A 24,220-nucleotide genomic window follows, 5' to 3' on the forward strand; every position below is an offset into this window, starting at 1 on the left:
GCTTCCTGTAACTGTGGAGAGTCGGGGAAGGGAGGAAAAGGAATCATTATTACACCACTAAATAGCTCAAAGCATTCATATAAAAGTGATAAAACTTTTATTTTTAAAGTAACAGACCGTGGTTAGAAGTTAGTCATAATCTCCCTGAATTAGTTCAGCAAGAGAAATTACAAAGTCTCATTAATGAATGAATATTAATGCCACAAAAATGTGTATAGCTCTAGAGACAGATGTCAACAGTCATATACATTTGATCAGTTAGACAAATTGATACAAGTAAAAGACACTACATATGCAAGTGATACATTCTGGCAACAGAAAACGTCATATTTTATCCCATTTATTATAAAGTTTTTTATAGCCTAGAAGATTCTTTTGCAGCTTTTCTCTTTGCCTTAATTCTCTGAATATTTTTTAGAGGAAGAAAGCAAGAAAGGGAACTTGTGACACAGAACCAAAAGTAGGAAGTGAAGTAGGTGGGGACCAAGTATGTGACATTAGGGGCAGAGAGAGGATAAGGGCACAATGTAATTTCATATATTCCCATGTTTTTAATGTCAGAAAATTATACTTTCCTAGAAGTGAAGTTGTTTATTTTTGACAAGTTAAAGCAGGAAAATATGAGGGTTCAAAATGTCCAGTGGGCAACACATATGGCAGGGTGGGGGTTGGGGGCATATTTAGAAAGAGCGACTTTTTCGAAGGAGGAGAGAGGAGTGTAATTCTCTAAATTTTGTCTAGAATGCACAAATGCTTATCTTAGGCCTGAAGAACCATCAAAAGATTAAATGGTTTGTGTAAACAGGGGAGAAGTCAGAGTTTATCATTGGTCTCTTTACACTTTTTAACCTGAGCTTAGAGCTGTTGGATGGCTATAATTAATTTTTAGGCCAGTCACCCCAAAAGAGAAGGAAAGATTCTGAAGAAAGGACAACTTAACATGAACTACATCACATTTTTATCTTCCTGGAAACAATGTAGAATGAAAACGTACCGGTAAGGTCTTCACCCTTATAAAAACTGTCACCCTGACAGGCAGCATGATATAAAAGCAGTAGTGTTGTTGGACTTCATATCAGGAAAATTTGGGTTCAACTCTTCTATTGGACATTTTCTACTTGTATGACTGTTCACAAGTCAGTGATTTTCTACACTAGATGTATACTTAGATTTCTGGGGAAAGATATAGACAATCATATAAATTTGGCAAATCAGGAAAAGCTAGTGCCTCAATTTCTTCTCTTAAAAATGTGTTTGTGGTTTAGATGATCTCTAAAGATTCCTCCCACTTAACTCCTAGAGGTAGTTAGATGGTGTGAAGGATAGAGCACTGGACCTGGTGTCAATAAGACAAGTTCAAATCCTATTTTACTATCTTGGATAGGTAACTTCATTTCTACTGTCGTTTCTTTATTTGTAAAATAAGGATAATAATAGTGGCACCTACCAGGATTGTTGCAAAGATCAAATGAGATATTTACAAAGTACTTTATATACCTTAAAGTACTACAGTACTCCTAGCAATTAATAATAATAATAATAACTATTATTATTCTTTGATAGGGTATTTCAGATGATCTTGTAGATTGAGACTTGCAGTATAGCAGAATAAGCATTGAATTTGGAGGTGAGATCTCTAGTCACATCCTGACTTTGCAAGTTCTTTAAACTCTTTATTTCTCAATTTTCTCCTCTGTAAATTGGGGGTATCAATAGCAGTTTTCACTTCCACAGCACTCTTAAATTTTACAAAGCAATTTCTTTACTAAAAAAATAATAGGCAGGTTGTTAGCAGTAAGATTACCTACCAAACTCCCAGGAATGTTGTGATGATCAAGTGAAATACTGTATGTTGGCAGGCAGTGGGATGTACACTAGGCCAGCATTTAGAGGAAAATGATTCGTAAATCATAAACCACCGTGACATCGTCAGCTATTTTCATTATTCACTAAGCACATCATAAGTCATACTCTTGTGGAAAAGATGGTATTTAAAAAGTAGTATGACTGGGTATAATTACAATGAGTTGAATTGCTGGTCCTAGAGAGCAGACATTCAAGATCTGAGGCCAACTTGTAAGTAGAGTGATCTAAGTTTTTTTTTTTAATAGGTGATTTGGATAAATAAAATTATTATCAAATTTGTAGATTATGATAAGCTTGGAGAGAGAGATGAGGGACTGAAAAAAACATCAGTATTCAGAAAGATCTTGACAGTGTTCCTTAAATTATTAAGGTATTATGGACTCCTTGGGCAGGGTGGTACAGCCTGGACATCTTCTTGGAACTATGTTTTCAAATACAATGTAATAAAATAGAGAAGGTTAAAAGGAAACTAAAGGTTAGTGAAATTCAAGATGTATTTTTTTATATCTATGTTCTTAAATCCCTCTAGAATCAATTCCAGTATTGAGTCCCTATTCTAACAATTCTAGAGGACTCATGATGAAACGTTATATGCACCTCCAGATAGAGAGATAATGGATTCAAAGGTGCAGATTGAGGTATTTTTTCCCTATGGACAGTGACAATTTGTGAATATTTTTACTTGAATATAGATATTTGTAATAAATTTTGTTTTTCTTGCTTTCCTAAAGTGGGTTGGGTGGGAAGAGACATCTGACAGGGAGGGATTATGGACCTAAAAATAAAATAAAATTTGAATAGAAAAAAAAGAATTCCTGATCTAGAAAGATCAGATTGCATGAGATGAGATGAAATCTTATAGGGATAATGTAATATGTTACATTTGGAATAAAAAATTCAATGTGTTATGTAAAAGATAGGGAGAGTATGACTAGACATGAATTTGCATTAAGACAAACAAAAAAAATCCAAGGGTTGTCATAGACTGAAAAATTAATATGAGTCAACCATGTACTTTTATGGTTACCAAAAGAGCCCATCTGGACTGAGGTGGTATTAAGAGAGGCACAATTTTCAAGAATAAGGAGGTGATAAATTCATTTGACTTTTATCCTAATCAGATGGTTTCTAGAGCACTAACTGCCATTCTAAGTAAGACATTTTAAGAAGGTAAACTGGAATGTCTGGAAGAGAGCAACACGGATAGTGAAAGGTCTTGAGTTCATGTTGTATGAGCATGAAATGCCTAGACTGTTTTATTCCTTATAAATCTTCCTATGCTTCTCTAGCATCTATTATAGTCATAGTTTCTTAAAGTACATTAATATTTCATTACCTTTAAGGCCGCTAATTTGCTTAGCCACTTTTCAATCCATTAGCATCTGCCTTATTTAATAATACAGCTGAAATAGCTGTGGATGTTTAGTCTGGAGACAATATATTGGGGTGGGAAGGTGTTAGCTCTGTTAAAATATTTGAAGGACTGCCATGTGGTAGTGGAATTAGACTTATACTTCTTGGTCCCAGTGGGCAGCACAGGCAGAAACGAGTGGAAGGTCTAAGAGAAATAGATTTTGGTTTCACATAATGACAACAGCAAAAAAACAAAAAACAAAAAACTACCCGATAGAGCTGTCTATCTGAAAGTGAAATGGGCTCCTTCAGCAAGTGCTGACTCAATTGGTTTCTCTAAACAAAAGATGGATGGCTACTTGTCAAATGAGATATAGAAAGGTTTATGATTCTTGTGTAGTCTTTTTACACTTTATTTTCCTCCTCAAAGTCTAAAATCTAGCAATATCTGGTCTTGTTTTTGCCAGTTCCTATTCTTGCTCTCTCCTGACTCTGCCTTTCTACCAGCTGTCCTCCATGTATGAGATATTCTTCCTCCTCACCTATGCCTCTTAGTTTCCTTTCCTTCCTTGCTGTCAGTTCCTTCCTTTGAGATTACCTCTTATCTATAATTATTCATACATAGATCAGCATGTGCATAGATCTATATGCCTTTATTTATAGACATATCTATGTATCTATCTAGCCATCTGTCTGTCTGTCTGTCTCTGTCTAGACACCCACATCTTGTTTTAATTTTCATTTCTCAAATCAGGAGGGATTTAGAATGCTTTTTCATGTGCTTATTGATAGTTTTGATTTCATCATGTAGGAACTGTCTATTCATGTCCCTTGGCCATTTATCAATTGGGGAATGGCTTGATTTTTTTGTAAATTTGACTTAGTTCCTTATATATTTGGGAAATTAAACCTTTGTCAGAGAGTTTTGTTATAAAAATGTTCTCCCAATTTGTTCCTTTTCTTCTAATTTTGGTTGCATTGGTTTTGTTTGTACAAACCCTTTTTAATTTGATACAATCAAAGTTATTCATTTTACATTTTGCAATGTTCTCTATCTCTTGCGTGGTCTTAAGTTCCTTCCTTTCCCACAGATCTGACAGGAATAGTATTCTATGTCTCCTAATTTATTTATTATTTCATTCTTTATTTTTAAGTTATTTACCCATTTTGTATTTATTTTGGTATAGGGTATAAGATGTTGTTCTAAACCTAATTTTTCCTATACTATTTTCCAATTTTCCCAGTAGTTTTTGTCAAATAGTGGGTTTTGTACCAAAAGCTGGGATCTTTGGGTTATTTGAACACTAGCTTTCTGAGGTCATTTACCCCTATTCTATTCTCTTCTGCTTCCTTCTGTCTCTTAGCCAGTACCATACTGTTCTGATGACCACTGCTTTATAATACAGTTTAAGATATAGTACTACTAGGCCTCCCCCATCCTTCACATTTTTTTTCATTATTTCCCTTGATATTCTTGATCTTTAGTTCTTTCAGATGAACTTTGTTATTATTTTTTCTATTCTATAAAAATGTTTTTTTGGTAGTTTGATAGGTATGGCACTGAATAAATAGATTAATTTGGGTAGGATTGTCAATTTTACTATATTAGTTTGTCCTACCTGGGAGCAATCAATGTTTTTCCAATTGTTTAGATCTAGTTTTAATTGTGTGAAAAGTGTTTTGTAGTTGTGTTCATATAATTTCTGTGTTTGTCTTGGCAGATAGATCCCTAAATATTTTATATTGTCCAGAGTGATTTTAAATGGAGTTTCTCTTTCTAACTCCTGCTACTGAGATGTGTTGGAAATATATAGAAATGCTGATGATTTATGTGGGTTTATCTTCTACCCTGCAATTTTGCTAAAGTTGTTAATTATTGCCACTAGTCTTTTAGTTGATTTTCTGGGGTTCTTTAAGCAGACCATCATGTCATCTGCAAAGAGTGACAGTTTAGTTTTCTCTTTGCCTACTTTGATCCCTTCAATTTCTTTTTCTTCTCTAATTGTTATCTCTAGCATTTCTAGAACAATGTTAAATAATAGAGGTGATAATGGGCATCCTTGCTTCACTCCTGATCTTATTGGGAAGGCTTCTAACTTATCCCCATAGCAGATGCTTGCTGATGGTTTTAAAGACTCCCACATCTTATATGTACCTAGACTGCATGCTGTAACCCCACCCTCTCCACCATTAGAATGTGATCTCCTTGAGGGAAGGATCCATCTTTTTGCCTTTCTTTGTATCACCAACAATTATCACAATGCCTGGCACATTGTTGTTGTTTTTAGTTGTTTTTCAGTCATGCCCAATTCTTTGTGAACCCATTTGGGGTTTTCTTGGGAAAGATATTGGAATGTTTGCTATTTCTTTCCCTAGCTCATTTGACAGGGGAAGAAATTGAAGCAAAAAAAAAATGAAGTCATTTGACCAATGTCACAGAGCTAGTTAATATTTGAGGTCAGATTGTAACTCAAAAAGATTAATCTTCCAGATCCGAGGCCTGGCACTTTATCCAGTGAGCCACCAAGCACTCCCCTGGCACACAGTAAATAGCTGATGAATACTTCATATCCGATTAACTGCCCTGGACTAAATGTCTACAGAGGTGGTTCCATCTCAGATTGTATGATTCACATGTAAAATGATCAAATACACAAAGAAACATAAAAGAGAAACAAAGTGTCCCAGATTGTGTCACTGAGGCTGGGAGATCTCTTGGAAGGAACACTATGAAATTTTTTCTCACAAGGCTTGAAAATGAGTCAAGAATACTAAACAGATCACAATTGTGCCAAAGTGTTTTCACCCAGATGGTGCCTAGTCTGCACAGGGCTCTGGTTATAAGTCTGAAATATTGAGATTCCTCTTGTTTCTGTACTAGTTCAAGATAAAATAATCTTCTATAAAACAAAATAATTACTAATTTATAAATATATAACATATTCTGCTTACAAAATAACTCCAAAATAGAATTACACTTTACTATTACAGAAAAATGTTATACTATCAAATGTATGTAACATAATGAAAAGAGTAATTGCCTTCCACTTGGAAGACCTGGTTTCCAGTTCTGGGTTTGCCACTTTCTACATACATAACCTTAAACAAGTTCCAAACTCTTTAAACTTAATTTTCTATCAGATACAAATCTGTAAATGTTGCTCAATTCTGTTTGGAGGCCCCTTTATCCCCTATATGTATACATTTAAAACCTGATTCATTGTGTGGCTTTTCTGGATACCAATGCCCTGCACATTTCTTTCTTTCTTTTTTCTTTAAAAAAATTTTTTTTACACATTTTTTACAGGTTTTTTAAAGAAGTCTTTTCTTTTGAGCTATTCACCAAAAATGTTGACTCTTCAAAATTGGGAAGCTTGGGGCAGCTGGGTAGCTTGAGAGTCAGGCCTAGAGATGGGAGGTCCTAGGTTCAGATCTGGCCTCAGACACTTCCCAGCTGTGTGACCCTGGGCAAGTCACTTGACCCCCCCATTGCCCACCCTTACCACTCTTCCACCTAGGAGCCAATACACAGAAGTTAAGGGTTTAAAAAAAGAAACAAAAAACAAAATTGGGAAGCTTATTGTACAAATATTAAATAATAAATTTTAGTGCTATTTGGATTTTTAACTGTATAGTTGCTATACCACAAGGTTTAGGGGTAAGTCTTTGTTTCAATGCCTCCCACCTAAAAAAAAAACTCAGTTCATGGCAAAGAAAGGAAGTGTTTGAATGGCACAGCTAGGAAGTGTCTGATGTTAGATTTGAATCCAGATCTTCCCAACTCCAAGACTGGCTCTCTATCTACTGAATCATCTAGTTGACCCCACAGATCTACTTTTTTTGAATTAAAAAAAAAATTTAATTATTATTTTTTTTAATTTTAAACCCTTAACTTCTGTATATTGGCTCCTAGGCAGAAGAATGGTAAGGGTAGGCAATGGGGGTCAAGTGACTTGCCCAGGGTCACACAGCTGGGAAGTGTCTGAGTCCAGATTTGAACCCAGGACCTCCTGTCTCTAGGCCTGGCTCTCAATCCAATGAGCTACCCAGCTGCCCCCCACATATCTACTTTTAATCTCTATGTCACTATCCTAGGTCAAATTTCTACTATGTCTCTATTAGACCATAAGTTCCTTAAGAGCGAGGACAATTTCACTTTTGTATTTGTATCCTGCTTAATACATATTAAGTACTTAATAAATTATAATTCACTCATTCATCTACTCATTTATTCATTCTTTTTTCTCTTTCCTCCACACCCAATTTTTAAAATATAATAGTTTTAACTCTTTAAAACATTTCTCCTTATGATTCCTTTAAAAGTTCATAACAACTTTGGGAGGACAGGGCTGAGATGCCAGTTAGTATTAGTCCCATATTGACTTAATATCTAGTTGTTGGGTATCTATTATGTTCAAGGCACAATATTAGGTACTAAAAACAGAGAGATGTAGGATTACACATTACCTGCATTTCAAGGGGTTTATAGTCCAACACAGAGGAAATGATATTTGCACAAATACTTATAATTTAGGTATATTTATTAAACTCCTACCATGTTCCAGGCAGTGTGAGAAATAGAAGGTATAATGAATGGGAGGGCTTCCTTGAAATTTAAGACATGGAAAAATAGATGTTAGATCAGAGTTTAAGTCCAGCTTTAGATACATACTAGCTCTGTGACCCTTGGCAAGTTATTTATCTACTCAATCCTCTTATGTAACACTCTAAGTCTATAAGTTTCAGAGAAGATACTGTCCTGAATTGTAAATGGAATTTCCTCACCTCTGAGAATTTTCTGAGCCAATAAAATTACAGATCCAGTCTTTATAGAAGCAGCCAAAGACAGTGTCTGGTGATTTAAGGAAGTGATCACTTATCACTAGAGCATCTAGGAAGTCTTTAGGGAAGAGACAGGAACTGATTATAGCCTCAAAGAGGGGATTCTTTATTTTTTTGAGTCATGGTCCTCTTTTGGCAATCTAGTGGAGCTTGTAGACCCATTTCAGAATATTTTTAAATGAATAAATATGTGAGATCATAAGGAAGCCAATAATATTGAAATATAGCAATTAAAATATGCATTCTTTAAAAGTTCAAGGATTCCAGGTCAAAAGCCCCTGCATTAAAGCAAGAGAAGGATTTCAACTAGAAAGCATGGAATAGGTTTGTTAAATCTTTCTTCAAAGACTGATTCAAACTGATGCTTTCCCTTTTTGAAAAAAAAAAGCATGCATTTCAAGTCTAGGAGAAACTTTCCTCTTTTAGTACCATTCCTCAACAGATTATTATCAGGAATCAAGCAGTCTGATGGTTTTTTTTTGTTTGTTTGTCTGTTTGGTTTTAAAGAACTCTGGAGAATAGGTCATCTAGGCCAGGTTACTTGAACTCACAGAGTGCTTCTTACTTATATTGGATTTCAGTTTCCTGTATAATACTCCAAATGTGGCATGGTATCAGGATATTCATCTCCATCGTCCTTAAGATTTGTTGTTTTTCAGTCATGTCCCACTCTCTGGGAACCCAATAAGGATTTTCTTGGCAAAGTTATGCACAGGTTTGCCATTTCCTTCTCCAGCTTATTTGACAGATGAGGAAACTGATGCAACAGGGTTAATTGATTTGCCTAGCATCGCACAGCTAGTAGGTGTCTAAGGCAATATTTGAATTCAGGAAGTGAATTTTCCTGATTTCAGGCCTGGGATTCTATCCACTCTGCCACCAAGCAGACCATTCTGAACATGCTATCTTTGTTAATCAGTATAGACTTCAAGGAGGTAAGACTTGAATGAGGGATGGGTATAATCCTTTATCCAATTCCTTATTTGCTTTAGTAAAATTTCCTTAATACTGTTCTAGTTTCTCCATATTCATCTTTAAAATTCAGGGAAAAATCCAGTGAGTGTATCCTGATAAATGTAGGGAAAGTACATCAATTAAGTCAAGGAAAATGATACCACATATAGAGAAACAAAACAAAACAAAACTTTATCTCATTCATGTTAATGTATTATTGCCTTGTTATGTTAGCATTATTGTTTTTATAAGCACTTAAATTCAAACTGTGGAACATTCTGTTTATAAGCCTTTTTTCCTGCTGTGTTAATTTATACCTACTCTTATAATTTCTATCCAGAACCTTTCTAGTTATTTTTGCTTTTCTTTCTTCCTTCTCTTACCAGGATCCTCCCTTCCTTTTTTCCTTCCCCTCTTTCATTTTTTATTTATTTGTGGATATGTGTATAAAACATATTCATCATAGAGTTTCAGAGGTACAAGGAATTGAATACAGTGCAACCCAAGCCTAGTAAAGTATACTCCTTATGACAGTTCTAAAAAATAGTTATCTGTTTGGATACTTCTAATGGAAGACAACCAACTATCTGAGGCTGTCTGGCTTCAATTATTAGAAAATAGGTGTTTACATTGACATTAATTTTGCTTCTCTTTGGCTTCTATCCATTGACCCCACAGAAGCTTGGTGATATAGTGGATAGATTTAGATTTGGAGTCAGGAAAACTTGAGTTTAAATTCTGTTCCAGATATTTACTAGCTTTCTGACTGAGCAAATCACTCAACTTCTGACTACCTCAGTTCCATTTGTAAAATGGGGATAATAGTGTCTACTTCCCTTAGTTGTTGTGAATGTAAAATTACTTATATTTGCAAAACACTCTTTATTTAAAAAAATATGTATCTTCTGTCTTAGACTCAATACTGTGTATTGGTTCCTAGGCAGAGCAGTAAGAGCTAGACAATAGGGGTTAAGTGACCAGGGTCACAGAGCTAGGAAGTATCTGTGGTGAGATCTAAACTCAGGACCTCCCATCTCCAGGTCTAGCTCTTAATCCATTGAGCTACCCAGCTGTCCCCTTTTCATGTGTCTTTAAGCTCCTCTACTCTAGGGATACTGCCATTCTCTCAAGCTTACCTTCCAGATCTCCTGCCCTCTTAAAGTTTAGAAGGCCATGATACGGATAATAGGGTATGTGTGAGAAACTCACTCACCTATCTCCAAGAGGAATTTCTTCTTAAGGATCCTTCACCATTGAATTTGGTCACTACTTTATAGACCCACTACTGCAATTTAGCATTCTGAACAGCCTGGCTGTGTTAGAAGTAGGCCCATGCAGTCTGTCTGAACCTTTTTACTTAATCATGAGATGTTTCCTGCATGGCACCATTTTTCATCCAAGGAACTTAACTCCTCCCAAAGTGATTAAGGATTTCTTCTGTGTCTAGTTTATACTTTTGATTGATTTAGCCACTCCAGATATTTTGGCCTTTTGTGATTTCATTAAATCTGAAGTGTGGGTGGAAAATCTCCCCCTTAATGTTCACCTTTAGAAATATAAGAATTTTTTAAGAGGATATATAAAGCAGTTTGCTTTGTTGCAGTGGAAAATAGGGATTTAATTTCAAACTTTATCCTAGGTTGCACTATGGGATAAAGTTTACAGCTATAATTCAGTTATGTATAGCCACCGTGGTGGTGTGGAATAAGGCTTCTGACTGACCACTTACCCTTGTTCTGAGAAAAGATCATTGAATAAGGTATTCTGCTGGTTTTGGTTTTATTAGATCAAAATGTTCCATAGAAAAGGAAGGATCTGATGCTAGTCAATATATTTGAAATCCAAATCTACTTAGTTGGGAGTTTGATGAATTTAGTATGAAGTCACTGCTTTTGGTTTGATGTACTTCAATTTAGGCCGGAACTGGTATAGGGTATTCTGATCAGGTACAAAGGGTTTTTTTTTGGCGGGGGAGGGATTGAGATGTTACATGTTTCTCATTATTTTTACATTTGTTTTCTCTTTAACCTCATGTTTTTAAAGAGCAGTTACAGAGGTCCTTGAAACTGTGTCACAAATGGTTATGTTTAAAATGTTTGAATTCATCACAGCTTCACATTACCCATAAAAGACTTAAAGGCTACTTGGGGTTTGAATACTCACATCCTGTATTACAGGAAAAGGTAATAATCCACCCAAACTAATTCTACAACAATATGATTCTAGGCAAAACAACATTAGAGAATAATTAGTTCCATAGAAAGAGAGCTGAGTAAAGCTGTTGCTTGAGCCACCAGTGAGATACAATAAAATAATGGCTCAGGAGTCAGAGAAACTAGGATAAAATCCGACTTCTGCTGCTTTTTGCCTGTGTGATACTGAGCAAATTATTTAATCTCATTAGGCCTTAATTTTAATTTCTGTGTAGTAGATGGAAGGAAGGAAAGGAGGAAGGAAGGAAACAGGGAAGGAAAGAGGGAAGAAAGGAAGGAGAAAAGGAAGAAGGGAAGAAAGGAAGAAAGGAAAAAAGAAAGAAGGAAGGAAGGAAGGAAAGAGGAAAGGAAGGAAGGAAGAAAGGAAAGAAGGAAGGAAGAAATAATTTATGAAGTTTCATCCCTTCATCTGCAATGCTAGTCAGGGTGCAAAGGACTTTGCAAATATCTTCTGTGATCCTTGCAATAGCCTCAGCGGCTAGGGCGAGGTGCTATTATTATCCCCATTTTACAGGTGAGGAAAATGGATGCAGACAGAGATTAAGTGACTTAAATAAGGTCATCCAGTATCTGAGGTCACATTTGAACTCAGATTTTCTTGAATCTTCACTTTCTCCACTATACTACCTAGATGTCTCTATAAAATGGAGTCGGACTAGATGGCCTCTGAAATCCTCTCTAGCTATAGAACATAGAGTCAACTTTAGGCTTCTATAAGAATACTGACCTTTTGTGTGCAATGAAGTGAAATACTTAATGCTTTCTTCGTGGTATCTTCACAAAGGGAGAAAAGAACCTCTCCTATCTAGGAATTATGAATTTGTCCTTTTGGGCACTTACATACTACAAGTGTGAATCCATTTTTCTCCAGGGATGCTGGAAAATATTTACTCCAAGTTGTATTTTTTTCAGGAGGTGGGGAATGGTTGGGGGCATTGATGATGTTTCTTTAATAATTCTCGGGGTGGGGCAATGTTGAGATTGTGAGGACAGAGATACTGGAAGGATGAAATCAGATTTCACAATGAGTAGGCGATGAGAGAGGAGGCAGCATGAGTAGGAAGGGTAGGAACATATGATAAGTATAAGCAGAGAGAGAGCAGAAAGGATCAAATCTACCAAGCCAGGAAGGGAACGCTAGTACAGGCAATGCAGCAAGAAGTGAGTGCTATGCTGGTTAAAAGGTTACATCGTGGGGCAGGGCATAGAAGGGATGGGAGAAGGGCTCAAGGACAGAAAGCAGATTAATGCCATGGTTGGGTGGTGACAAAGACCCAGGAGAGTCAGCAGGACCTGGAAGAACTGAGACAGGAGCACTGGGGAGACATTACTAAGGCTTCATGGTGAGAATTCTGTGGAGAAGAACTGGGGCTGAACTAGTCTCTCACAATCTCTCTAATGACATGATAGAATGATGAAGGAAGGCAGAATAGTAGTAAGCCAACGGGGGTGAAGTGACTTGCCCAAGGTCACAAAGCTAGGAAGTGTCTGAGGTCAGATCTGAACCTAGAACCTCCTATCTCCAGACCTGGCTCTTCTAAGCCATTCAGCCTCACCTATAATGATGCTTTTACAACATTGTTGGTTGGGGAAACACTCTGGGATATGTTTATACTTGATGGTCTTTAACTCCCCTGGAATAATTAAGATTTGCTCTCCTAAGGTCAAATTTTTGAATTTTGCCAAATTGAAATTCCATTCTCTCTCTTTATTTCTGATTCTTTATATCTTGAGAGTCAATGGATGGAGCTAATGTCCAGAAGTTATTTCAAGAAGCTACTAATCAAAACGTCTATGAAAAGGACTTGTTTTAAATAGCATTAACTGCATCTTAGCCAGCCAACAGGAAAGCAGCTCTGGTCCAGGGGCAGTGAGGGGAGATGAGAAAATTTCATGAACTTTACTCAAATGTAACCAAAATCATTTGCTGTCTTGCAAGATTATAATATAGGAATCTCAGGGGAATACAGTGACAATATTTGATGCTCCTTTCTCATAAGAATAAAATCATTTGTTTTCAAAGTCTTAAGAAAAACATCATTATTAATAGTATATTATTATTATTATTCATAGTATAATAAAATATGACCCAAAGTCGACTTCAAGAAACACCCATGATCCAGGCACTCATTCTATGGAGATGATTAAGAGTGAAAGATGCACATATTCCAGTAAGAAAAAGGGGGATTGCATACTTTTAGCTTCTCAAACCCCATATATCCAAACTGGAACTAATTATCTTCCCCACTAAACCTGCTGTCCCTTTCAACTTCCTGATCCTTGTCTGGCTCTGCACTGTTTAACATTTTTTTCAGACTTGAACAAAGACATGAATGGAATGCTTATCAGATTTACAGATGGCTCAGAGCTTGGAAGGACACCTACCATATTGGATGAGTCAGAATCCCCAAAAGATCTCAAAAGCCTAGAATAGTGTACTGAATTGAATATGGTAAAATTTAATAAGGATCAATTTAAAAGCATTCACTTGGGTTCCAAACAAACAAACAAATAAAAAAACCTTCCACAAGTGTAAGATGAGGGTTGGTGTGCTTAGATAGAAGTATGTCTGATAAGATCTTGAGGTTTCAGTAGACTATATGCTCTATATACATATAGAATGTGATATGACATCTGAAAGAGCCCAGAATTTGAAGCTAGATTAGAAGAGCAGATGGTATAAAACTAAGGAAGTGAGAGTTCCATTGCATTTTGCTCAGACCACAACTAGAACAGTGTGCTTATTTCTGGGAGACACATTTCTGAAAGGGCATTGATAGACTGGAGAGCATGAAAAAGGGAGCTACAAGTTGGTGAAGGATCATAAGATTGTGTCATGGGATGATCAGTAAAAGAAGCTATTTATCCTGGAAAAGAGAAATCTTATTGGGAATAAGGTATTCAGAGTAGGTGAGGTATAACAATATTTAAACATTTCAAAGGCTGTAATGTAAAAGGACTATTAGACTTGTTCTTTCACCACAGAAGATAGAATTAGGAAGAGTGGTTGAAGGTACAGAGGCAGATTTAGGTTTGATGTAAAGAACAATTTCCTCAAAAGTGAGAGGGTGGGTTTCCCCTCATAGGTAATCTTCATTTTAAGCAGGAGGACTGCTGTGGGAGATGCTATATAGAGGAATTTTATTCAGGTATAGGTATATAGCTATAGGGTCTCTGAGGTCCCTTTCCAATTTAATAGGGAACTGTGCTAAGTGCCAGGGTTACAAATAAGAAAAATAGACAGTCCTTGCCCTCAAGGAGCAATCTAATGAAGGCATGAAAGGAAGCTAAAAAAGGCGTGCAGAATCATGGAATATGATGTTCTGCAGAGTGGAAACCAAGTAGAAATGCTGATGGAAAATGGAGAATTTCTTTATAAAGGAAGGTTTGGGAGAAGTTTATTGTTCCACTCTCCAGCCCTTTAAGTTGTTGAGTATCAAAACTGAGTCAATCTGCATGGCGATGAGATTTCAGGTGATCAGTTTATCCTGGGGAAGTCATGATGTTCTCTGGACTCTGAACTAAGCAAGAATGGCTGAGGGAGTTCAAATGCATGATTCTATGCATGACTCTCTTTTAATAACACTCAAGATAGCCATTCAGGATAAAAAAATCTGGAATGCTAATGTTGAGTTTTCTCTTCCTTGCATCTCTCTTTGTTTTTTTTTTTTTTTTTTTTTTTTTTTTTTTTTTGTTTCTCTGTGCCCCATACATGTGCTACCAACTTAACTTAAGCACCTGTCAACTGGACAACTGAAATTTTTCTAATCCTTCTATCTATTCATCCTAGAGGTGCCAAAATCACCTTCACAATGAAGAGGTCTGGCCATATTATCCCTCTACTCACAAGCCTTTTATGTCTTACAGGATTTCAGCCTCACAGTCTTTTAGTCTAAAGGAGTTCCAGAAATAATCAAATAAGCTGAGCAATAATGCTCTCGAGAACATCCCTGCTAAGGGATTAACCTATTTATACTTGAAAACTTCCAGCAATAATAATAATGATGATGATGATGATGATGATGATGATGATGATAGCTAGTGGTTTAAGGTATGTAAAGTAGTATACCTATGCTCCTATCAGATCCTCAAAACATCCCTATGAGATATGTGCTATTATATTCCCCATTTTATATAAGGAAAGTGAGGTGGAAAAGAGTTAAGTGACTATGTGATAGAATCACACAGCTGTGGCAGGATTCAGATTCAGGACTTTCTCAATCCAAGTCCAATGCTCTAGATCCTATATTGCGCCACTTACCTGCTCTAATGTTGAGAAACTCCCTTCTGACTATAGCTATTTTCTTCCTTTGAAAGATTTAATTATTAGGAAGTTTTCCTCTATAGCAAGTCAATTTCTGCCTCTCTGAAATCTTTTTTTTACACCATCTTGATTAGCTTTTTCTAGGTCTTATCCAGTTTGTTCATACCCTTCCTAAATGGAAATGCTCAGAAGTAAATGCAATAATCCTGACAATATTTGATAACCCTACCTCCATCACTACTACCGTTTTGGACACTAAACCTATTCAGGGAAGCTTAAAATTATATTAATTTTTTCTTTCCATCTCACTTTTAATGCTTACAGCTATGACTTTTGTGGAAAAGTCACTCTTCTTCCATTGTAAAATGAGCAAGTTATGGCTGATATTCTCTAAGGCCTTATTTCTAGATCAGAATTGTTATGATGCTTTATGTTCCAGGATTACACAAATATTAAGCATTTGCTTTTGAATAAGGATTTATTTCATTTCAGTAAAATACTGCATTGTGTATGTGTTCAAGTAGATTTGCCCTCTGTTCTAATGGGAATGATGTGGGTAAAAAAGGCAGTGTTCTTGGACATCATGTAAAGCAGCTGAATTTGCCATCCAACCCTATTAAAGTCAAAGCAGTGATCTGAAGAGCCTTTCATCATGAAGAGGTCCACCTACAGTTTTATATTATCCAGAAAGCTTTCCCAACACTTTGTCCACAGCTCAAAGCAAAGCTTTGCCCTGCTTGAAAGAAATATTCATAGAAGAAAACAAAGTAAACTTTATAATCTGCCCCATGGGGGTGAAAGGTAGAAATAATTAATTTCCAGGCAAGTTAACAGCCCTTCAATACCACAGCTCTATGAGGAAGAGAGGGAAAGAAACAAGTATTTATTAAGTGCCTACTATAGGCCAGGTAGTATGCTAAGCTCTTAACAAATACCATCTCCTTTGATGCTTACAACAACCCTGAGAGGAAGGTGCTTTTTTTACAATTAAGGAAACTGAGAGGAGCAAGGATTAAGAGATTTGCCCAAGGTCACACATCTAATAAGCTTGTGAGGCCAGATTTGAATTTATGAAGGTGAGACTTCCTGACTCTAGACCTGGGCCTCTGTTTACTGCACCTCTTAGCTGCCCTTAGCATACGGTAGGTGTGATATAAATATTAGTTATTATAGCTATTATTATTAAAGTTGGGAATTCTGTTGTAGCAGACTACTGAGAGGAAGACAGTGTGGGATTTTGGGGGATGGAAGCTCATCAGAGTATTTATGTAAAAGACATAAATAAACAAGGAGAAAGGGAGCCCTTAATCTCCAAATTTCTGCCATGGGAAGTGACTGAAGGGGATTAAGTGTTTTAACTTCAACAAATAAAATCCATATTCTAGAAAATCACCACACTTAAAGCCTAACACACTCTGGGAAAATGTCAGCCTTAGAAATTGGATTGGAAGCTTTCATCTTCTGATGTCCAGTAATACAAACCGGCCGAGGATAACCTATTGATATTATCTGGATAGTTTTCACCATTAGAATTAAAGATCATAGAATTTTAGGCCTGGAAGGTGAGTCAGAGAGCAACCAATCTAATCTCCTCTTTTTACTGGAGAGGGAGCTGAGACCCAAGAAGAGAAAAGTCAAGATCACATATCTAGGAAATAGCTGAACTAGCACGACAGTAAAGCTACCTGACTCTTAATGGACCACAGAACCCAACTGAAAACCTTCCAGTGTTTATGATTAGAGTCAGGCCAAGAAGCCATTCAGTTTCAATCAATGACTAGTGAATATATAATATGGTGAGTGATGGGGAAGGAAAGAAAAGGAAGAGAAGGCAGACCTTTATTAAAATATCTACTATGTTCTAGTTACTGTGCTAAGCACTTTTCAAATATCTCATTTCATCCTCAAAGCAGTATTGCGAGGTAGATACTATTAAGTATTATTATTATCAAACTTAAATCTTCCAGACTCTAGGTCTAGTGCTCAGTCCTCTGCATCAATTAGCAGCCTATCTAATCTAATCTCAGTGAAGAATATCTCAGTCACATAATCATACTAAACAATTAGTCAGCTTATTTGGACACTAGATCTCCAAAACATTCAATCATCTGCAGTATGGCTAAGAGGCTGCATTGATTTTGGTCAATATCTAATGCTAAATGTCTCTTTTTAAGGCGGTTTTCATTTCCACTGACCCTAAGTTCCCTGTAATGTGGGGTTAATACTATTTATATTATCTATTTTGGAATTATTGGGAAAGTGCTTTGTAAATTTTAAAGTAATTATACCAGTGTGTAATATGGTACAGATAAATGCATAAATATATGTATTTGTAGTATTTGTTCAGTCGTTTACGTCATATTTGACACTTTGTGACCTGCTTTGGGGTTTTCTTGGCAAAGATACCAGAGTAGCTGGCCATCTTCTCCAGTCCATTTTACAGATGAAGAAGTTAAGGCAAACAGGGTCAAGTGGCTTGCCCAGAGCTATAGAACTAGTAAATAAATGTTGGAGATCAGATCTGAATTTGGGAAGATGAAACTTTTTGACTCCAAGTCTAGCAATCTATCCACTGTGCCACCTATCTGCCAATTGAAGTATTTGTAGCATAGTACAGAAATATCCCAAATTACATACCTAGCTCATTTTGTGAATGTCGATAGAGATAGGGTAAAGCATATGGGCTTTGTGACAATTCTGCTGGCTTTGCAATTAACTTTTTTTTGCTTATTCTTCGATTTTTAGATATATCCTGAGGGGCAGATAGAATTGCTAGTATGACCTCCAATGGAGAAAATGTTTCTGTATATATGGTCATGTGTATATGATAGCCTTAATTTTATTTATTTTAAACCTTTACCTTCTGTCTTTGGAATAAAACAAATATTTGGAAAAAATAAGTAAAATAAAGGCTATCGTATACATTTGTTTATTTTGTCTTGAAGGTAAAGGTTTAAAAATAAATAAAATAAAGGCTATCATATACATATGTGTACATACTTAGACTTACGTATACAAAGTATTGGTTCCAAGACAGAATGACAATAAGGTCTACACAACTGAGGTTAAGTGACTTGCCTAAAGTCACTCAGCTAGGAAGTATCTGAGGTCAAATTTGAACCCAGGACCTCTTTTCTCTAGGTCTGGCTCTCTATTCACTGAGATACCTTGGTGTCCCTTATGTGACGATAGTCTTTAGAACTATAAAAAATTATTGTAGTTTGTAGTTAAGCATATCTTATAGAAAAGTCACTGACTTTAGAGACATAATATGTAGATAGAGTCACACATTCTAGCTCTTCTACTAACTTGGTACAGTCTGGGACAAGCCACTTTTCCCACCCTGGGCCTCAGTTTCCTCATTTGCAAAAAGAGAAAAAAAATAATACTGGTTTTATGGTATTTTTTCTGCATACATTTGCTGGCAGGAAAGCATTTTATGAATCTAAAAACACTACAGAAATATGAGCTATTATAACAATAATGTAACAAAACTAGCCACTGGCAAATTTCAGAGAAGGCTACCAGTGGGCTTCAGTGAAAAAGAGGCAGTTTTTCAACTTACTATTTTTTTCTGTGGCTTTGGTCCAGCTAACTGATTTCTCAAGACATCATGTAAATCTAAAAACAGCCAGCCTCATATTTTCTGTGGCCTCATGTTCCTTTGCCTCAGGTCACAGAAACTAGCTGCTCTGTACTTGCTTAATCACAGGCCTCCTTAGAATTGCTTCTCCTAAATTCTAGCTTGGAGGGTAGGAGAAGAAGTCACTTGATAAGATACACATTTAAAAAATGTAGTATTTACTGACAAACCACATGTGCACCCACAGTTCACACTTCAATTTTTCATCTCCAAATGTGTTTTATTTCCTTATGAGTCTGAGTGGTTTGGGGTATGCAGCATTTCCTATGCATAACTGTTTTTTTTTGTCCAACTACACAGACTGAGCTATTCCCAGCAAGAAAGCACATGAACTTAAACATACATCTGTCACATATGAATATGGCAAGAGGATACTTTATTGCTCAGAGGGTTATTTTTCAGATGCATACCAGCAAAGGCTACTAACTCTGGAATTAAGAGGACCAGTGTTTAAATCCTGCCTATTACATTGCTCTCGTGACTTTGGACAATCACTTAACTTTTCCCTGGTTTTTCATCTGTAAATGAGAATAATATCTGATGGCCTCTGAGGTCCCTTCCTGTTATATAATCCTAGAAGGGAGGGAAATTGGGAGGATGGAAGGAAAGGAGGAGGGAAGGAAGCAGAAAGAAAGGAAGGAAAGGAGGAAGAAAGGAAGGGAAGGAAAGGGAAGGAGGACGGGCTGGAGGAAGAAAGAAAGGAAAGGGGAAGGAAGGAAGGAAGTAAAGGAAGAAGAAAGGAAGGAAGAAAGGAAGGAAGGAAGAAAGGAAGGAAGGAAGAACCTGAGATATATCAAAATTGTGATGGGGAAAGTCATGATGTGGAAGGGATATCTGTGCTATCTCATTTCATCTTCATAAGAATCTTGGGATGTAGGTGTTATTATTATCTTGATTTTATAGTTCAGGAAAGTAAGGCAGACAAAAGCTGAGTGCCCTGCCCAGTGTCACACAAATAGTCTAAGGCCAGATTTGAACGTGGGTTTTCCTAACTCCAGGACAGGCGCTCTATGCAATATGGCACCATTTTGCTGCTTCTACAACTTTGAGTAATTCATTTACACTCACTGGATTGCAGTGAACTCATTTGTAAATGAGGGGGTTGGACATGATGACCTCTAATTTCCATTTCCAGCCCTAAATCTCTGCTCTTGTGACAATATTCTGAACCATGGCTGGAATTTCTGCAAACATTTGCTAGGAAAAGAGCAGATGGCTCCAGAAATACAACCAGGTGATGCAACAGAAGGACAGGGTGGACAACTGCTACCAGAGAGAATGAAAAGGAACCCGAACGAGGAAACTATGGCTACAATGACAGAAAATTCCATTGGAATAATGATAAGGAATCTGAGTGGGTCACAATGGGAGGAGTTCTGCAAGGTCAAGGACTGCTCATGGATTTTTATCATTATGCCAGGGATCATTACACTGGTTATCATTTTGTTGAGATGCATGATAGGAAAACATCTCGGACAGATGCTTCCCAAGGACAGTGCACTGGCCCCAAAATTCAACAGGAAGAGAGCAGATAGGATTGGCTTTGGGATATTTTTCAGTATTGCTTTTAATGATCACAAGCAACTCCATGAAGTAAAGGCCCATATTTTTTAACTCCAAAATTTTTGTAGTCAAACTGCATTGATGGGAGTCATAGGATACGCCAGTCTCCAAAAACATAACAGATTCCCCAGAGTGTAAAGGAGAGATGCATGGTAGATTTGAAAAGGCTGTCACATATTACTAATGAAGAATGGCATAGAAGAGGATGTATATATTAATAATAATAATAAATAAAATGTATATATTGTTTATTAGGTACCAGGCATTGTGCTAAGCACTTTATAATTATTGCAACAACCCTGGGAGTAGGTGCTAATATTATCCCTATTTTACGGTGTAGAAAATTGAGGCAAACTGAGGTTAAGTGACTTGTCCAGGGTCACACAGCTTGTAAGTATCTGAGGTTGAATTTGAACTGTTCTATCTGATTCCAGACCAGGAGCTCTAGCCTCTGTAAATGATACAATCATGGAGATGCATGACTAGAAGTGGTTGGGATCCAGCCTCATAGTAAGAGCTAGTGATAGAAATCCCATGTCATCCAATACAATGTCAAATAATCTGGAAGGTTTCCATAATTTTGGATGGACTCCTATAGATGACTATCAGGAATATATACATCTGTCTATATTGTATTCCTTCCCTCAGATTACCTTTTTCTACTCTGCATCTTGTACACATCTAGTTATCTGCATGTACTCCTCCCCATTAGAATGAACATTCCTTGAAGGCAGTAATTTTTTTTTTTTTGGTCTTTCTTTGAATCCTGAATCATTTGGTACAATGTGTTGCTTACAGTAAGTGATTAATAAATTACTGATAACTCACTCATTGACTAGGAGGGAACACCTACATCAATGGATCATAGTTCCATCATGGTACTAATATAATTAGATTTTCAAAAAAACAAAATTAATCATTTAAAATCCTTTAGTTTTTATTGGAATGGATAATTGGCACACATTAAATAAAAGACTAAACTCCATGAGTGCAGGGACTAAGTTTTATTTAATTTATGTATTTAATCTAAAGCCTTAGCACAATGGTAGGCATTTAGTAAATATTAGTTTAATCAAAATCTATCTATATTTGTCTCTATATAGACACATATGCTTTATATAAAATATACATATCTATGCATTCTAATATCTTTTATTGTAACTAGAGACTCAGTCTTGTGGTCAGAAAGATGCCACAACCAACCTCTAACAGAGAGTGGCTGAAGAAAAAAATACAAGCATTTTTGCCTATATTCAACCTCCATCGATTCTGACCTTCAGGTCTAAGAATCAGTCATAAGTCATTTTGAGGAATCATTACTGTATTTTAACATTTATGCTTTTATACTGTTAAAAAAATCAAGAGTAGAGGCACCCACAACTATCAAGCTATTTTTACCTATATGATATTAGTCTTATTGGAGGATGTTTCACATAAGCTTAAAAACAATTACCTTTAGGACCTTTGAAGAGTTTGATTTCTACAACTGTCTCCAAAATGGGCCGCCTTCGACGAACATACAGTCGGACTATCGAACCAGCTTCCTTTAATGCCTCCACTGCCTTACTATGGGAGACTTCTGAGACATCCACCTCATTCACTCGCAAGATACAGTCATTGACCCTATAAAGAAAAAGGAAAGCAAAAGATTAAGAACTGCCCTAAAACCCAAATATAAAAAAACCAGTTAAATCTGTGATTTGAAAGGGAAAATTTTATCAAACATTAATGAGGAAATGTTTGCTGATGAGGATAAAACTATAGTAAACCCTACATATATATATACATACATATAATTCAGATTAAGAATTCCTGGTATAAATTTTAAAAAGTGGATTTAGAATTAGTGGGATCAGGTTTGAAGCCTGCTTTTGTGACTTTCTAACTGTATGACTTTGGTGAAGTCACACAACCTCATTAGGTCTTAGTTTCATCTTCTATAAAGTAGGAGTACTAGACTATATAAACTGCAGGGTCCCTTATTGTTTTAAGTCTGTGAAGCTCCAATCTGATGTGGGCCTGAAGAGTGATAGAGAATAGTTGGACAATCTGGGTGACACAATAGGCATCCCTGAAATATGGAGGGGAAAAAGCCAGAGGAATGCCTCCGGCAAATGAGGTGCAACCTCTGCAGAGAAATTATGGAAAAACAAGTGCCTGAGTTTGTAGAAGCACAAGTGCATCTATGAGAGTATTTTTAACTTCTCATTTCAGGCTGATTTTTGACTGAAGCACAGCTCAATAAGTACATCTTCCCTGAAGACATCCTTTTGTTTTGATTATGCTTTTCAAGAAAGGAAAAGAAATGGAAAACACAAACCCTCTTAGTTTGCCTGAGCTTTACTGGTTCTCTGGGACGCTTTCCCTGAATAATGCTATGCTTTTCATCTTACTGTCTCACAGATATCTCCATAGTTAGATTGCAGCTTGATAGAAAGAAAGATAGTCACACCTCAATTTATATGTGATCAAGAATTATAAACTTTTCTGCTTCTCCTCCCTTATACTCCCAAACTCTTCTTTTGTAGGAGACATTATTTAAGAGAACTTGCTAATTTTAACGAAACCATGATTTCAGAAGTATAGGAGAGAACAAACTAGGAAAATTAGTAAAGGATATGACCATCTTAGGCTGACTCCCAGATAGTTTTGTTCTTTCTGTATACCTGTCACACCTCAAACATATAATATCTTGCCTAAATCTTTCATTTTATTTAATTACTCTATCTAAATTACCAAATGAAAGATGAATTTGATTAATAAAAACCTGTTTTAAAATTACAAATACTTCTACCAGGATTGAGAAATAGCTATTCACATGGTAGTCTGTTTTCCTCCAAATATCTAGTTGAAAAGGGAAATATTAAGGAAATTAGAATATTGATGAGGAGGAAAAAAGGGAAACGTTAATTCCCTTTTTTCTTTCCCATGATTACCAACCAAGTTCAAACCTATAATGAATCCTGTGTGGAATAGTATAATAGCATTAGGACTCTTTAAATAGTCTTTCAGAGAGAAATAAAGGTAGGAATTGGATATGTGATTTTATTAGTATAGAGAACACCCAAATGAGAAAATTCCCACTACTAAATATCTTCTCTGCAGTTTTTAGTCTCAGAGTGTTCCTAGAGTAGAACTGTCAAAAACACTGCCCACAGGGCTCATGTGGTCTGCAACATTTCTGAGTATAGACCAAACAAAATTTATTTATTTATTTAACAAAATAAACAAAAATACAATAAAACATAGGTAATGTCAACATGTGGTTTTCTAAGTCAACATATGCCTCTAGGGTTCCTTATATATGATTTGGAGGCCCCGATTTCTTCTGTTTGATACCACTAAACTAGAGCATGAAGAAGTTAAATGATTTAACTTTCAACATGCATAATATTCCAAAGTCTCTATGAGATGGGGGACATGAAGTCAGGTCATTGTGGCTCTAGGGCCAGATCATTAGCCATCATTAGAATTGCTTCATCATTTAATGACATTTTTTATTCCCTCTTTATCTGGAAAGGT

General features: G+C 36.3%; 1 protein-coding gene across 1 annotated transcript in view; it reads right to left on the reverse strand.

The window, feature by feature from the left end:
• Positions 1-24,220, reverse strand: part of DLG2 (discs large MAGUK scaffold protein 2) — a 1,542,336-nt gene that overhangs the window by 743,590 nt on the left and 774,526 nt on the right. The window contains exon 6 of the mRNA XM_044668933.1: positions 22,152-22,321. Coding sequence (XP_044524868.1) covers positions 22,152-22,321 — 170 coding nt within the window. The remainder of the gene's footprint in view (positions 1-22,151; positions 22,322-24,220) is intronic.

Source organism: Gracilinanus agilis, chromosome 3, assembly GCF_016433145.1.
Source record: "Gracilinanus agilis isolate LMUSP501 chromosome 3, AgileGrace, whole genome shotgun sequence".
Classification (NCBI taxonomy): domain Eukaryota; kingdom Metazoa; phylum Chordata; class Mammalia; order Didelphimorphia; family Didelphidae; genus Gracilinanus; species Gracilinanus agilis.